General features: G+C 44.3%; 1 protein-coding gene across 3 annotated transcripts in view; it reads right to left on the bottom strand.

Annotated features, from left to right (window-relative positions):
• The window catches only part of LOC144508997 (uncharacterized), a 190,140-nt gene extending 173,079 nt beyond the window's left edge, over positions 1-17,061 (bottom strand). For 2 of the 3 annotated variants that reach the window (XM_078237219.1, XM_078237218.1), the window contains exons 1-2: positions 4,915-5,086; positions 3,488-3,729 (exon numbers count right to left, since the gene is read on the bottom strand). In XM_078237219.1, the coding sequence (XP_078093345.1) occupies positions 3,488-3,729; positions 4,915-5,019 (347 nt within the window). In that variant the 5' untranslated portion in view covers positions 5,020-5,086. Of the gene's footprint in view, positions 1-3,487; positions 3,730-4,914; positions 5,087-17,009 lie in introns of those variants that run through there. The other variant, XM_078237220.1, reaches the window with a different exon arrangement.
• Positions 17,062-17,275: the final 214 nt, after the last annotated feature.

The raw sequence follows: 17,275 nt of genomic DNA on the forward strand, positions 1-17,275 counted from the left end.
CTCTCTGCTTTTTTCTCCCCGCCCGGGCGCGCTGCTTCGGATTTTTTTCGAACTGCGCATGTGCAGTTCAGGGCTCTGATTGTTCCGGCAGCGCTAAGCCCCGCCCATAGCGCGAATCGGACCGGAGCCGGCAAAACGCATATGGGCGCGCTGGAAAGAGGATTCCAGGCGCGGATCTATTTGACGCCCGGATTTGGCACTTAGACTCAAAATGGTAAAATCAGGCCCTTAGAGTGCTAACTCTGAGAGCACGAACTCAGAGTACTAATTGTGAGAGTGCTAATTCTGAGAGTACTAACTCTGAGAGTGCTAACTCTGAGAGTATTAACTCTGATGGTACTAACTCCGAGAGTGCTAACTCTGATGGTACTAACTCTGATGGTACTAACTCTGAGAATACTAATTGTGAGAGTACTAAGTTTGAGAGTGCTAACTCTGAGAGTGCTAACTCTGAGAGTATTAACTCTGATGGTACTAACTCTGAGAGTACTAACTCTGAGACTGTTAACTCTGAGAGTACTAACTCTGAGAGCACTAACTCTGAGGGTACTAACTCTGAGGGTACTAACTCTGAGAGTGCTAACTCTGAGACTGTTAACTCTGAGGGTACTAACTCTGAGGGTACTAACTCTGAGGGTACTAATTCTGAGAGTGCTAACTCTGAGAGTACTAACTCTGAGGGTACTAACTCTGAGGGTACTAACTCTGAGAGTGCTAACTCTGAGACTGTTAACTCTGAGGGTACTAACTCTGAGAGCACTAACTCTGAGGGTACTAACTCTGAGGGTACTAACTCTGAGAGTGCTAACTCTGAGACTGTTAACTCTGAGGGTACTAACTCTGAGGGTACTAACTCTGAGGGTACTAATTCTGAGAGTGCTAACTCTGAGAGTACTAACTCTGAGGGTACTAACTCTGAGGGTACTAACTCTGAGAGTATTAACTGTGAGGGTACTAACTCTGAGAGTGCTAACTCTGAGACTGTTAACTCTGAGAGTACTAACTCTGAGGGTACTAACTCTGAGGGTACTAACACTGAACTGCAGCTGACACAATAAGTTATTTATTTGCCAGTCAGAATTGATGAGCCATTTACATTGAGAGTGACATTGAGTCTATTCTCTTTAAGCTATCTGCAAAATTGAATATCAACAAAATTAAATCTCCATAATGACCCTATTTCAAAATGAGGATATTATTAAAAATGGGGTTGTGCCCAACAAGTAAATGTTGTTTAGATTGAAGCACTCTGAAGGAGACATCTTGGAACATCTGGATTCCAAATGTTTTGAGCCACAGTGCCAGTATCTTCAGGGTGACCTCAAGAACAGCAATGTCACTTACAGACATTAATGATGATTTTATCTGTCATCTTATTCCCGAAAGATCATTAGTGTTCAATTGCAAATCAAGCACGTCTGTGTACAACTAGACAATGATCAAGATCAAAGCATCTGTGGTCTACAGAAAACATGAGACTTTTTCACCAGATTTATAGGGAGATGGAAGAGCAGTTAGCATAGAGGGGTGTAAATTATATTGATTGCCAGTGTAGATGGAGCTGGGAAGACCCCATGCTGAATAAGAAGACTATCGTAGTCAGCATACATTAAAATGTGGACTGGCCCAAGCTTTCCATTTCAGTCTGATAAACCATTTACCTTTTGGTCCTCAACTCAAAGAAACATCCACCGTCCATAGAATGTATGGAAAATTACTCAGAAATCACAATCCTCGGATTAATTCAGCTGTGACCCAGACTTTTCTGGAACTTGTGTTGGTTAAATACATGGTGCTCACTATAAGAGTTCCATTTTACTCTGAGAAATTCTCTGATAGGAATAATTTGCTTATTTATAGTTTTAATTTTTATCCTTATATTGTTACATGTGAGACTTTTGTTCAACCAATTGAAATAGCAAGCAAAATAAGCAGGGAAAAACTCTATAAAGTTTTCAACAATAACCATTCTGCTCAATGTTACGGAGTTTAAATTATTATTTTAATTTTGGCCTCGCTCTCCTCAAGTCATTGGAGGGAATTATGGTTCATTAATGACTGTCAAACAAGTATTGCAATGGTCAATAGAACAATAACAGCAGTATTTATATCATGCCTTTCACATATTAAAACATCCCAACATGGCTTCATGGGTCTGTTATGAAGCAAAGTTTGACACTGAGTCACAAAGGAAGGATATTCATCCTTGAGACGGGTAGAAGGATTTGGGAAAATTACTGGCTCATCCCACCCACATCGGGTGAAAGTGTCCGCGAGGGCGGGACCTTTGTTGCAGGGATTGGGGTGTGGGTTGGGGTCAGGCCAACCAACCCGGAAGAAAGTGCGGAGGTAGCTTGGGTACCAAGGTGGGCTGGTTAAATGGCATTTGCTACCAAATAAACCTGTTGGACTTTAACCTGGTGTTGTTAAAACTCTTACTGGTTTTAAATGGTCTGCCCCAGTGTTGTGGGATTTTCTGCCAGTAACACAAAGACCTTCCAGCCCTCACCTCTATGGGGGGGGGGGGGGGGGGGGGGGGGCAGAGATTTAGGGCGAATAAGAGGGATATAAGGGAAGTGGTGGAAAGGTGCAACTGGTTAACATCAGCATACCTACATTGAGGCTGATCTGATATCAAGAATTAATCTTATTGAAGAGAGGTTTGTCAATGGGGATGAGGAAGAGGAGTCCATAGTGAGATCTGAGGTACTCTCAGCATGACACTGAAAGCGAGAGGAGATGAACTCCGAATGGAAATACACTGGCTGCTTTTGGATGAGTAGTAATGGAGATTAATAAAAGCAGTTTTACAAATATTGTCAGTGGATTGATGGAGGTTGCTTCACTAATATCCTCAGGGGAGGGGTAACCTACCACCTTTACCAGGTCTGATCTACAGTCTAACATTACATGCTAACTCTCAGCACCCTTGAGATGCCAATACATTTAGTGTCACCTTCATCCTGGAAAAAAGATATATTGATGGAAAGTAGCATTCCGAGATCAGAGGAGCCAGAGTGAGAGAGGGAAGTGAGGAAAAACAGAGGAAAAATATTCGTGGAAGAAAAAAACCCATGATCAGAACAATTATTCCCAAGCCAGGATTACTGCTCTGGTAAAATATACTAATAATGTCAAGGGTAAAAGCCATTCCCTTGAAGGTGAACTGGAGAAATTAATAATGTGACTGAAGAGGTCGCTGACAGAATCAGTGGAGGTAACAAAAGCCCACAGGTTGATGATGCCAACCCTACAACACACAGAGTATCAGATATGTATATTAAACTCAAATGTTTCACTTGTTAGATGAATTGTATTTCCGCTGTCACTTGCTCCTGTCTCTCCATGTTGTTAACATTCACAACAGCTGAGAGATAAGCAGCAAATTGTCATTGTTCAAGTCTCTCTGAGTCAGAGAGAGAGAGAGACAGAGGCCCATTGATTTCCCAATGTTTTATTACTATTTCGATTAGAAATGAATACTCACAACATTCTCTCTTTATAGTCAAAGTAACTCGGGTATGTGAAAGACTCAAACTCCAGGTGACGGCGATACCTGGGTAATCTCAGGTAATGGCTCCAGGAGGATCTATCAGCTGAATCTGCTTCATACAGTTTGTGTGGACTGACCCAGTAATCCTTCATCAGCGGATTGCTTCTGCGGATGTTGTCCAGAACAATCTTGTGTCTTGGGGAGTAAGAGTACGTCATCCCTGACTGGATGTGTTTCTGTTCATTTGTAAGAAGAGAAAATATTTTATTTGCTGCTTTTTTGGAACGAAATGCCTGGAAGATTTCTCTCTATTCTGTCATCTATAGAAAGGCCCAGATCAGCACAAACTCATTACTGCAGCGAGGTTAATACAGAAAAAAACATCCAAAAGAACGTCAGACAGGAGCTGGAGAAACAGATTTTAATTCAAAAGGAAAATAGGAAGAGGTAGCCTCAACCTTGACCCTAAAGAATGGTCCTTGAAGGGGAGGGGGTTTGGGGGGGGGAGATGTTGGAGGGGGCTACCAGCCTAGCTGGGAGCACAGATACCCGTGATGAAGGGAGGGGAACACACAGGAGGAATGGAAAGTCGTTGGGATATTACCACTGGAGGAAGATCCAGCAAAACAGAACAACAAAGCCACGGAGAAGTCTAAACACAAGGATGGATGTTTTAAATTTGAGCTGTTGGGGGTTTAGAAGTCAAAACTCATCAACAAAGACAGGCAGAATTGTCAAATAGAATTTAACATGCGATTGGGTAGAAGTGAACACGAACTGAGAATGAGTCAACAGACATTGTAATAACTGAATCTGAGCATACAACACTTGCCTGAATGATTTGTGAGGAGAATATCTGAGTGGACAATTAATAACATTGCCACCAGCAATGCTGCAATGTCACTGAAACGCTGCTGGTGTTTCCTCAGAAGTAGTTAGATTGTGTGACAATCAGTCTGTTCCAATATCCAATACTGAACCGAAATCTCCTCCAAAGACACTTTGGGAAGACTGCAGCTATTGTTTTTGGTTCTGTCCAAACTCTGTCCCCTCTCTACTGACTCCATTCCTCTCTGGCAATATTCTGAGATTAAATCAGTCTGTTCATGACCTTAGTGCCACATCTGATGCTGAGATAAGTTTCCAGCCTCATACTCATGCCAGTATGAGTAAGGCTCATTTCCACCTCCTCAACATCACTCACTCTGTCCCTGTCGCACCTTCTCTGCTGCTGAAACCCTCATCCACGCCTTTGTTATCCCGGGCATGACTATTCCATCATGTTCTATTGTCTGTAAATTTGAGGTCATTCAAAACTTTCCTGCCTGTGCCTTGATTTACACCAAGTCCTGTTTCCCTATTCTGCTCACTGTCCTACACTGGCTCCTGGCCAAACAACAGCTTGATTTTAACATTCTCACCTTTGTTTTCAAATCCCTCGATGGCCTCACTGCTCCCTGTATCTGTAATCTCCTCCAGCTCCACACACGCTGAGATCTCGATGCTCCTCTAATTCTGGCCCCCATTAGTGGCTACACTTCCAGCCACCTGGGCTCCAAGCTCTGGAATTCCCTCACCAAATCTCTCCGCCTTTCTCTCTCACTTTCCTCCTTTATGACACTCCTTAAAACCTACCTTTACTTGACCTAATATCTCATCATTTAGCTCAGTGGAGTACAGGATTTACGATGCTCCTATGAAGCGCCTGATTTCATTACACTTAAGGCTCTACATAAATATAAGATGTTGTTATTCAGCCTGGTCAGAAAATGAGAGGTGCTTCACCTTGTGTTTGGGATCTCGATGGACTTTTTCAGGGTTTGTCTGTTTTCCCAAAGAAGGTACTCAAAACCGTAGTTTGCTAAAACCATTGTTATTTATTTACACCTCTATATACATCTTAGCAACTGTATACGAGGTTGGATTTTCCTCTCCCTGGATCTCTGTAATTCAGTCATATATCATTGCAACACAGTTACATCATCATCAGATGGTGCTATAGTTTCCGGCAATGGGGCTTGATCTACATTAGATCCTCCTGAGTTAGGAACAGATCAATGAAAGATATGTTGCACATTTTGCTTTGATTTAAGCTGAGCACTGTAAGTTTGGGTGAGTGGATATAAAAGCTTGACGATGCTCTAAGTTTCAAGTGATGGGGTCTTTGCTTAGTCAGACAGATATTGGTAACTCACTGTCACATTACCATACACTCATGAAAAATTCTGATACTTGCTTTAACCTGTCAAACTTTTACTGTCAGTTACTAATGAATGAGGGACTGTATTCACTTGGGATAAAGGTAGGTTCAATTTTTTTGGTATTAGGGTGGATTGAACAAGACATACGAGAATGTTTTTTATTCATTCACAGAATGTGAGCATCACTCTCCATCACTAGATGTTCCTGGGAAGGTTGAGGTGAGCCGTTTATTTGAATATAACTGAGTGGCTTGCCAGGGCTAACCACAATGCTGTGGATCTGGAGTCACATGTAGGTCAGAGCAGGTAAAGACAGCAGAGTTTTTTCCCTAAAGGACATTGGTAAACCAGATAGAGTTTATTGACAATCTTGAAGTTTCATTAGCTTTTTGTTCCAGTTTTATTTAATCTTCCCAGTTTGTGTTGTGAGATTTAAGCGTATGTCTCTGAATCATTTGCTTATCAGGCTCTGACTGACTGGCTTAGTAGCCACTCTGCTACCATGCACAGCAATGTGGCAGACTAGATAATCCCAAACCAGCAGACGGATTTGCAGTGTCCAAGAATGTTGCGGATGATTAATTATTGAAACCTGTTCAGTAATAGAACCTAAAAGAGTGGACCTATCACTAGGAACTGGAATTTTCTCCATGCATAACACCATGCCTGTGGGGGTTGTCCAACTGGACAGAGCTGGGGTTAAACTCCAGGAGTGACACCTCACGCACTTTGTGTCCATAAACCTTGGCTCTTGTCAACCAGTGTCAGCGCACACTGGACTGAGGTAAATTTTCCCGTCTCAAGGGCAATTCGGGATGGGTAATAAAAGCTGGCTTTGCCAGAGACGCCAATATCTTGTGAGCGAATAAGATAAAGGTGATAAATCTACAGGAGAAAAGATTCACTCCAATCTCAACCTGTGTAATTTCCTTTACAGACTTTCACCATATCAACAGGAGGAGGCCAATTGGCCCCTCCAGCCTGATCTATCATTCAATATGATCACAACTGATCTTCTCTCTCAAATCCACTTTCTCACCCACTTCCCAAATCCCAATTCTCTGAATGATCCAAAATCAGTTAATGTCCTGGCCTCAATGATGGAGCGTCCATAACTCTCTGGGATAGAGAGCTCCAAAGATTCTCAACCCTCTGTCTGAAAACCTTTCTGCTCCTCTCTGTCACAACACTTTATCCTGACACTGAGCCTCCCCATGTTCCAGATTCCCCAACCAGAGAAAACAACCCCAGTGTCAGCTGGCAAGAGCCAATGGCCATGGAAATGGGCATTCATATGCATTAGATATCCAGTTAACTCGAACAATATAGTGCAAGATGCTGAGGGATTGGAATAACAGTGCTGGGGGAGGAGAGATATTTTCACAGAGCACAGAATGTGTAATTCTCTGATGTGTGGTTAGAAAGCCGAGAGGCCAGGTGCACGGAGGGATGGGTGGAAATATTCTTTCACACTTCCCAGCACAGGCAGCACTGGCACAAGCCGGGGAACAGGTTGCCTGCCTTTCCCATCAGCCTGGAAATAATATCCATCCTGGCAAAGCTTCATAGAGGGGGAGGATAATTGAAAAGAGTGAAACAGTTCACAAGCAGCCGCTTCCATTGATTGAATCATAAAATTATGCAAATGCACGACTGATCTGTAGCACTTCTTTTAAAGTTTCTGTTTTATATTTCTTACATTGCATAAAGAGCTTTTTCAGTGATTTAATTTGCATCTGGAGGTTCTGTTCCTGAAGGCGATGATTCCCTTAGGGTCACAAGTCACTGATAGCTCCCCCTGTGTACTAAATGTCAGACGGATCATCCAACTAGCTAGACTGTCACAGCCACACACAGTCTGATCCTCACTCACCCTCACCCAGCCACTTCCAGCAGGAAGCAATAGATGGAAACCTGATGCATAGACTTTAACACCGCAAGGGTCCTGAGTCAAATGAGAGAGTTCCACATCTAAGCACAGCTGGGGTTGGTGATTGAAGTTAAGGCTTTCTGTCCGAATTGCCTCGGTTATACTCAGCTTTACCGACTGCACCATGACCAGAACCTTCCTCCCTCCCAGAGAAGCTCTGAGAAGATTGGTAGATGTAAGAGTCACTATTTCCTTCCTCACGGTGGGTGAGTACGGAAAGCATCGAGGTTCCTTCAGCTGACGGTTATCTGCAATGTTCACATTTTGTTGTTCTTGGCTGGCTGCTTGGACAGGAATGGGTTAAAAACTTTCCCTCTTGAAAGGAAGATTTCCAGGAATGAGTGATGGATCACTGGACAGGATAATCCCCGGTTTCAGGGTACAGTGGGATTAGAGTAATTACTGGGAGAGGCAGATTCTGAGGCTCTCGAATTAACCATGGTAGGCCAGAGAATAAATCTCACCAGCCAGAATAGCAGCATACACAGGAACTAAATGTTGCAACATGTCACTGAAACATACAAACTCAGAGTGGAGCAGACAGGATTGAGTGCTCAGTGGTGAAGCAAGGTGGTTTTGGATACTAAAAGGACAGTTAACAGTAAACTTCAGGGCAAATATAAAATGAATGTTGAATTCATTTTATTCTTCTGGTTTTTGAACTTGCGTTTTGCTTCTGCTTGCTGTCAGAAGCTAGTTATCAAGGGCACTGCAAAGATTCTTGTCAGGTTGGAGTTTCCGAGCAGCGTCCTGGGTGTGTTCATTGTATTTAAACAAAGGTGCATTCATCCACGGCGGAGAAAACACCTGTGAGAGAGAGAGAGCTGTTAACCGATAAGAATCTCTCCTCTCAAATAATGTTTTTGTTATTGGCCCCAGATGAAACAGTCACCGAGGTTATCCAAATAGTTCAAATTTGAGTCGCTCCTCCACAGTTAGTGCTTTATTAAGTGAAGTATAAGCCCATATTCTTTCTTCAACGTGGACTTAACGTCTTGGTGACGTTGCTCAGAGAAAAGCAGGAAAAGGACATTGAATATATCGATGTCAAACAGAGAGCGGGGATAATTCGAACAGGAGGGAGAGCTGCAGAGATAAACATAGAAACTAGGAGCAGGAATAGGCCATTCGGCCCTTTGAGCCTGCTCTACCAGTACAGCACAGAAACAGGCCCTTCAGCCCACCAAGTCTGTGCTGACACAGATGCCTCTCTAATCTAATATTTTCTTGCCTCTACCTGGTCCATATCCCTCTATTCGCTGCCTATTCATGTATCTATCCAGATGCCTCTTGAACGTTGTTTTAGAATCTGCTTCCACCACCTCCTCCGGCAGCGCGTTCCAGGCATTCACCACCCTCTGTGTGAAAAACTTGCCCCTTACATCTCTCTTAAACGTTCCCCCCTCTCACTTTCAACTTATGCCCCCGAGTAATTGACCCTTTGACCCTGGGAAAAAGACTCTGACTCTCCACTCTATCCAAGCCTGTCATAATCTTGTAAACCTCTATCAGGTCCCCCCTCATCCTCCAACGCCCCAATGAAAACAATCCAAGTTTGTTCAACATTTCTTCATAGTCCATATCCTCCAAACCAGGCAACATTCTGGTAAATCTCTTCTTCACCCTTTCCAGTGCATCAAAATTCTTCCGGTAGTGAGACGACCAGAATTGTACACAATACTCCAAATGCGGTCTAACCAAAATCGTATACAGCTGCAACACGCCCCGACCAATGAAGGCCAGCATGCCATACGCCTTCTTGACCACCTTGAACTCCTGAGTTGCCACCTTCAGGGAACTGTGGATCTGCACGCCCACATCCCTCTGTATGCTAATATTTCTAAGGGCTTTATCATTTACTGTACACTTTCCTTCTGCAGTGGACCTTTCAAATCGCATCACCTCACATTTATCCGGGTTAAATTCCATCTGCCATCTTACGGCCTAGGTCTCCAGCCGATTAATATCCTGCTGCATCCTCCGACAATCCTCCTCACTATCCGCTACTCCCCCAATTTTTGTATCATCTGCAAATTTACTAATCAGATCACCTACATTTTCCTCCAAATCATTTCTATATATTACAAACAACAGAGGCCCCAGCACTGATCCTTGTGGAATGGGCTTGTCACAGACTTCCAGTTAGAAAAGTTCCCTTCCACTGCTACTCTCTGCTTTCTACGCCCAAGCCAGTTTTGTATCCATTTTACCAACTCACCTCGGATCCCATATGGTTGATCATGTACTTTCAGTATCCCACTCCCGCTTTCTCTCCATACCCCTTGATCCCTTTCGCCACAAGGACCACGTCCAGCTCCCTCTTGAAGATATCTAATGAACTGGCCCCAACACCTTTCCGTGGTAGAGAATTCCACAGGTTCACAACTCTCTGAGTGAAGAAGTTCTTCCTCATCTCAGTCCCGAATGGCTTACCCCTTATTCTGAGACTGTGACCCCGAGTTGTGGACTTCCCCAACATTGGGAACATTCTTCCCGCATCTAGCCTGTCCAGTCCCATCAGGATTTTAGATGTTTCTATGAGAAAGGCGGAGAGTATTACAGGGGAGTGGAAAGGAGGAGGCAATTGATGCGGAAAGGAGTTGGGAGAGGCTAAGAGAGAAAGGGACTGAGGGACATGGTTATTATTCAATGGACTGTGACTCAGGGCTTGGGATGCAGCTCATGCAGGGATAGACACTCCACTATTCAAAGGCAGTGTATATAGAGACATAGGGGTTTACAGCATGGAAACAGGCCCTTCAGCCCAACTTGTCCATGCTGCCCTTTTTTTTTAAACCCCTAAGCTAATTCCAATTGCCCGCATTTGGCCCATATCCCTCTATACCCATTTTATCCATGTAACTGTCTAAACACTTTTTAAAAGACAAAATTGTACCCGCCTCTACTACTACCGCTGGCAGCTTGTTCCAGACACTCACCACCCTCTGCGTGAAAAGATTGCCCCTGTGGACACTTTTGTATCTCTCCCCTCTCACCTTAAACCTATGCCCTCTAGTTTTAGACTCCCCTACCTTTGGCAAAAGATATTGACTATCTAGCTGATCTATGCTCCTCATTAATTTATAGACCTCTATAAGATCACCACTAAGCTTCCTATGCTCCAGGGAAAAAAGTCCTAGTCTTTCCAGCCTCTCCTTATAACTCAAACCATCAAGTCCCAGTAGCATCCTAGTAAATCTTTTCTGCACTCTTTCTAGTTTAATAATATCCTTTCTATAATAAGGTGACCAGAACTGTACACAGTATTCCAAGTGTGGCCTTACCAATGTCTTGTATAACTTCAACAAGACGTCCCTACTCCTGTATTCAATGTTCTGACCAATGAAACCAATCATGGTTTGCATATCTGGAGTAAAGAATGTAAAATTGACTGAGTGATTGGATTGGCAATGGGGTGGATGATTGTTCAGGCTTGAATCAATAGGCCCGTGAGTGGGAAGCTTGGTGGGATTGCAGATTGGCAGGTAGAGATGGACCTGGTTATGTGTTGGGGGATAGGGGCAGGATGGTTACAGAATGGCAGGGCCAGGGACAGGAGGTCAATGGGTTTGAGGGGGCTGTAACCCAATAGCGAGACTGCAAGTTACCTCAGCGCAGGAGGTGCAGACAGAGCTGCAGAATGAGGTGAGACTTCTGATCGGAAGGTTAAATCTGCTTCAGCTTAACCCAACACCTGCTGGGGGGAGTGGCGGAGGGGGGGGGGGGGGGTGGGGGGGCGGGGTGGGGGAGATGGTGGTGTGTAAATGAGTGATTTGTTTTCCAATGTGGGAAAGGCCTCTCTATAGATCACAGCAATCACACTGATGTTGACTTTGGGACAGCCTACAGAAGCGCCATCTGCAGGTGAAGTTGGTACTGCACCTAAACATTGAGGATTCAGGCTTCTGCTTGAAGGTCAGTAATTCACATGAAAGTTACACCCAAAATGTTACCAGTTGTGAGCAACGTTTTGTCAAGAATCCACTCAATTTCATTTGCATATTGATATAAAATATCAGATGACAGAGCAGTTAGCACTACTGCCTCACAGCGCCAGAGACCCCGGTTCAATTCCGGCCTTGGGTCACTGTCTGTGTGGAGTTTGCACATTCTCCCCGTGTCTGCGTGGGTTTCCTCCGGGTGCTCCGGTTTCCTCCCACAGTCCAAAGATGTGCAGGTTAGGTTGATTAGCGGATAAATACATGGGTTGGATGTTCTGTCAGAGAGTTGATGTAAACTTGATGGGCCAAATGGTCTCCTTCTGCACTGTAGGGATTCTATTGAATTGGTATAACACAGAATTATTATTTAAATTGTTTTAAATTTTCCTTGATGTATTTAATAATGCCGACTTGTGGCAGTTTGATTAATACAGCTGAGTTTATCAGCAACAATAAAGAGTTTTGATTGGCGCTTTTACTCCACTACCTGTAGCTGGGCTGATTTTAAATACAACATTCATTCCACCTGGAGATGTGGGTAAGTTTTGCGACTAGATCCAACATCTCGATTCTGATAACGCTTGTGTGAATAGCATTGTTTTATTTATTCATGTTGCTGACTTGTCAAACATTTATTGCCCATCGCTAGTTGTCCTTGAAAAGATGGCGAGCAGTCTTCTTGAATCACTGTAGTCCATGTGGTGTAGGTACACCCACAGTGCTGTTAGGGAGGGATTTCCTGAAGTTTGACCCCGCGGCAATGAAGGAACGGCAATATATTTCCAAGTCAGGATGGAGGGGAACCTCCAAGTGGTGGAGTTGAGTTTGAGTTTATTTATTAGTGTCACAGGTAGCCTTACATTAACATTGCAATGAAGCTACTGTGAAAATCCCCTATTCACCACACTCTGGTGCCTGTTTGTGTACACTGGGAGAATTTAGCATGGCCAATGCACCTAACCAGCACGTCTTTCAGACTGTGGGAGGAAACCAGAGCCCCCGGAGGAAACCCAGACAAACAAGGGGAGAACACGCAGACTCCGCACAGACAGTGACCCAAGCTGGGAATCGAACCCGGGTCCCTGGCGCTGTGAGGCATCAATGCTAACCATTGTGCCACCTTGTTTAATTGTCCACCACTATTCATGGTTGGATGTGGCAGGACTGCAGAGCTTAGATCTGATGTGTTTGTTGTGGAATCATTTAGTCCTGTCTATCACTTACTGTTTATGCTGTTTGGCAGGCAATTAGCCCTGTGCTGGCCCGTGCCAATATTAGAAAGTAAATCAGATTGATGACTGAAGTGAGAGGCAAAAAGTAGTGATCTTGGGCAGATGGGATTTGGATTATTTCTTATATTGAGGAAAACTGTGGATTAATTGAGTGGAATGGCTTGTTTCTGGATCGTATGTTTAATCTTCCAGGCTGACACTTCTTGACATTCAAATGGAAATTTCACGATTAAATCAGGGTTCTCAAGCTAAGCCCCAAGGGTCACAGGGGAGATTTCAAGCAATTCACTAGTGCAAAGGCAAATAGAAATTGACTCCATCTTCGTTCCTCCTCCAAACTGGAATCTGATATTTGAGAGTTTTCAGAAATTGAAATTGTGATTAATGTCAACAAGGGCTTGTAGATTTCTGCTTTATTTATTCTTTAATAAATAGTAATAAGACTTCCAAAATCAGAATGGCCATTAGAAAAATCATCTGTCTCGAATTCAGGTGCAAAGATCAGGAGTTGGAAGAACAGGGCATGGAAACTGCCAGTGACGGTTTGTCAACAGCAAATGCCTATTCCTGCTCTGTTAGTCTTATTGATCACAATGGTTAGTGCTGCTCCCTCACAGCGCCAGGGACCCGGGTCGGGGCAGCACAGTGGCACAGCGGTTAGCACTGCTCCCTCACAGCGCCAGGGACCCGGGTCGGGGCAGCACAGTGGCACAGCGGTTAGCGCTGCTCCCTCACAGCGCCAGGGACCCGGGTCGGGGCAGCACAGTGGCACAGCGGTTAGCACTGCTCCCTCACAGCGCCAGGGACCCGGGTCGGGGCAGCACAGTGGCACAGCGGTTAGCACTGCTCCCTCACAGCGCCAGGGACCCGGGTCGGGGCAGCACAGTGGCACAGCGGTTAGCGCTGCTCCCTCACAGCGCCAGGGACCCGGGTCGGGGCAGCACAGTGGCACAGCGGTTAGCACTGCTCCCTCACAGCGCCAGGGACACAGGTTTAATTCCAGCCATGGATGACTGCCTCTCTGACCAAAACTTTACCGCCCTGCCCACCACGGGAATTAGGGCGCGCAGTGGAGGCAATGGGAAGGTCCGTTGTCCTCAGGCGGGATTTTACAGTTTCGGGACGAGGAAGGCCATAAAATCCCACCCAGTGTAGAGTTTGCACGTTCTCCCCGTGTCTGCGTGGGTTTCCTCCGGGTGCTCCAGTTTCCCTCCACAGTCCAAAGATGTGCAGGTTAGATGGATTGGCCATGCCAAATTGCCCCTTAGTTTGGAAATCATAGATCATAGAATCATAGAAACCCTACAGTGCAGAAGGAGGCCATTCGGCCCATCGAATCCCACCCAGGCCCTATCCCCACATATTTTACCCACTAATCCCTCTAACCTACGCATCCCAGGACTCTAAGGGGCAATTTTTTTTAACCTGGCCAATCAACCTAACCCGCACATCTTTGGACTGTGGGAGGAAACCGGAGCACCCGGAGGAAACCCACGCAGACACGAGGAGAATGTGCAAACTCCACACAGACAGTGACCCGAGCCGGGAATCGAACCCAGGACCCTGGAGCTGTGAGGCAGCAGTGCTAACCACTGTGCCAAAGTGTCCAAAGATGTGTAGATCAGGGGAATTAGCGGGGTAAATCAGGGTTACGGGGATTGGGTGGGGGGTGGATCTGGGTGAGATGCTCTGTCAGAGTGTTGGTGCAGACTCGAGGGGCTGAGTGACCTCCTTCTGCACTGTAGAGATTCTATGAGTCTAAACACATGGATTGAAAATGATAAAATCCCCTGGGGCCTTGCAGCCATACTATCTGCAACCTCTTCCAGCCTTACATCACCTTCTCTATCCTTTATCTACCATATATTCCGTGACTTTATGATCCTTTAATGTTTCCCCGCCTCCATTTGCCTCCTGATTGGTGATAAACATTTCAGCCACCTTGACTGATGGTTTGCAATCTCTAAATCGCTGCTATTTGCTGCTCTTTAGTCATCCTGAAGGAAATGAGTCAATTGTGACCAATCTTTCAGACACTTTGCTTCATGTCTGTTTCACCATCCATCCCACCTCGATTTCCATTGTCAACAACCTCCTGATTTTTTCCCATGTTAAAAGTGCAAATTTGTTCAAAAAAGTGAGCTTTCTCCTGATTTTGCAATGTGATAAATGCCACTATAAAGTAATCGATACTTCATCAATTGATGCTCCCACAGGAAGTTTATTTAGGATTCGATCAGGATGTTGTAATGGCAATACAACTCTGGTCGAACAATTTGACCCATATGGACCAGTTGATGCAATGTCTGAGATGTTGTTGTTCTGATCACAGATGATGTTTTACTGGATAAATCAAATCCAAGAGAGAAACCTGGCTTGATAGATCCTAATCCCTTTGACAAAGGGTTGTCTGGGACTTGAAACGTCAGCTCTTTTCTCTCCTTACAGATGCTGCCAGACCTGCTGAGATTTTCCAGCGTTTTCCCTTTTGGTTTCAGATTCCAGCATCCGCAGTCATTTGCTTTTATTTTGATAGATCCTAACTTCATTTTTTTTGAAACTGGAGGAAAATTACTGGACAAATTCACAGGAATTAAGGACTTTTAACGCAAAGAATAAAACATTTATTAAGTAAGAAAAATGCACTCTATTACACCAGGTGAAAGGGTGGAAAGATGTCAATACAGATACATGATAATTTAAAATGTCACGATTCCTTCACCCCAGTTATCTCCCTACAGATACAAATAAAGTCCTTAATTTGTATTCCAGACCTGTGATTTCAATTCAAAGCTAAGATGAGTATCGGAGTTCATTACAGGCACAAAAATCAGCAACAATATTTGGGCTTGTTTCGTACCCTGGCTCTACTGGCTGGTGGGACAGTGCGATGAACAACTCTTTTGAAATTATCATTTGGCAACTGCAACTAACTTTACTTAGCCCACATCTTTAATAATGAGTCAAAGATCCAGTAAGGGTGTTCGTGTCAGTTTACATACACATAACTAATCCTCATGACTCATATTTTAACTTGACATTGAGTTGAATAACTGGAAACAGGCACCCAGTGGTAGGCTCAGATTCCTTGATATGGTCCTTGTAGGCTAACTCAATAATGACAGTGATTGAAGAGAGAACACAGCCAACTTAAATATTGCATCTCAATGCATCAGAAAACAAGATTCTCTTCTATGACTGAAAACTGACTTTTGTTTAAACCTTCATGGAAGACTCATGATTGAATTTATGAAGGTAGTTTGTGGTCGCACGCTTTAACGCACAAGACATGTGTTCAATGCGAGAAAGAATAAAATTAAACTAAAACCCTTCACAACACACAGGTTCATTTCAATATTTTTGTGGCTTTGTTTTGGTTCGAAAAATTCAAAGTTCTGTTGTTACTGTTTGGCTCCAGATTTACATTTACACCCGAAAGGACACGGTGCAGATTTACTGGGACCTTTCCTGGAACGGGGAAATGCAAATGCCAGAGAAAGAAAAATTGCAGCTTCTTTTGTTAAAAGAGTAGACTAGTGAGATTTGATAGAGTTCATGTACTTGTACTTCCAGCTGGGCTAGATGTAAAGCAATCAACAGGAGCAGCATTGAATCCCTACAGTGCAGAAGGAGGCCATTCAGCCCATTGGGCCAGCACTGACCCTCCAACAGAGATAATTTCCTCTAGCCCCACTTATTTAACCCAATAATCCACCTAACCTGCACCCTTTGGACACTAAGGGACAATTTACCATGGCCAATCCCCCTATCCTATACATCTTTGGATTCTGGGAGGAAACCAGAGCACCCGGAGGAAACCACACAGACATGGGGAGAACGTGCAGACTCCACAAGGCTGGAATTGAACCCGGGTCCTGGCTCTGCGAGGCAGCAGTGCTGACCACTGTGCCACCGTGCCATAATTAAGCTTGCTTATTTTTTCTCCTTTTCCAACCTGGTGAAGTTGTATCTAACCAGCAGTCTGGCTGAGACCAGCTGACACAGTGCAGATTCCGTTTGATTCTCAGCTGGTCCCACTGAGTTATCTATGTGCTTCAGGGAAAGACAATTTATTTTGGAACCATTTAAGAATTAATCAATATGCGGATTTAAAAAAAAATCAGGTTCAATGCTGCATAAAACTGCAACATATTTCTGAAAGAGCTCAAAACTGAAAGAAGCATCACGATACAAGACATGGGTAAATCTTACCTCTCAGCTATTCCTTGATCTAAACGTTGTTGGTAACAAGTTGCCTCTGTCCTCCAGACCCAACGAGGAGCAATGAGAATTTTATCTGCTACCTCCGAGGCAGCTTCATTTCCCAAAATACACAATTGCACAAGTTACACAACAACTGGCCAGGAGCTGAAAGCAAGTGATAAGTCTGAAAGAATATACTCCCTTAGCACTCCGCAAATACCAAAGAGTCTAGAATAACACCGTCTGGCATTCTTATTTGGAAACTATGAAGCGAC

The sequence above is a fragment of the Mustelus asterias genome, chromosome 21, assembly GCF_964213995.1.
Source record: "Mustelus asterias chromosome 21, sMusAst1.hap1.1, whole genome shotgun sequence".
NCBI lineage: Eukaryota > Metazoa > Chordata > Chondrichthyes > Carcharhiniformes > Triakidae > Mustelus > Mustelus asterias.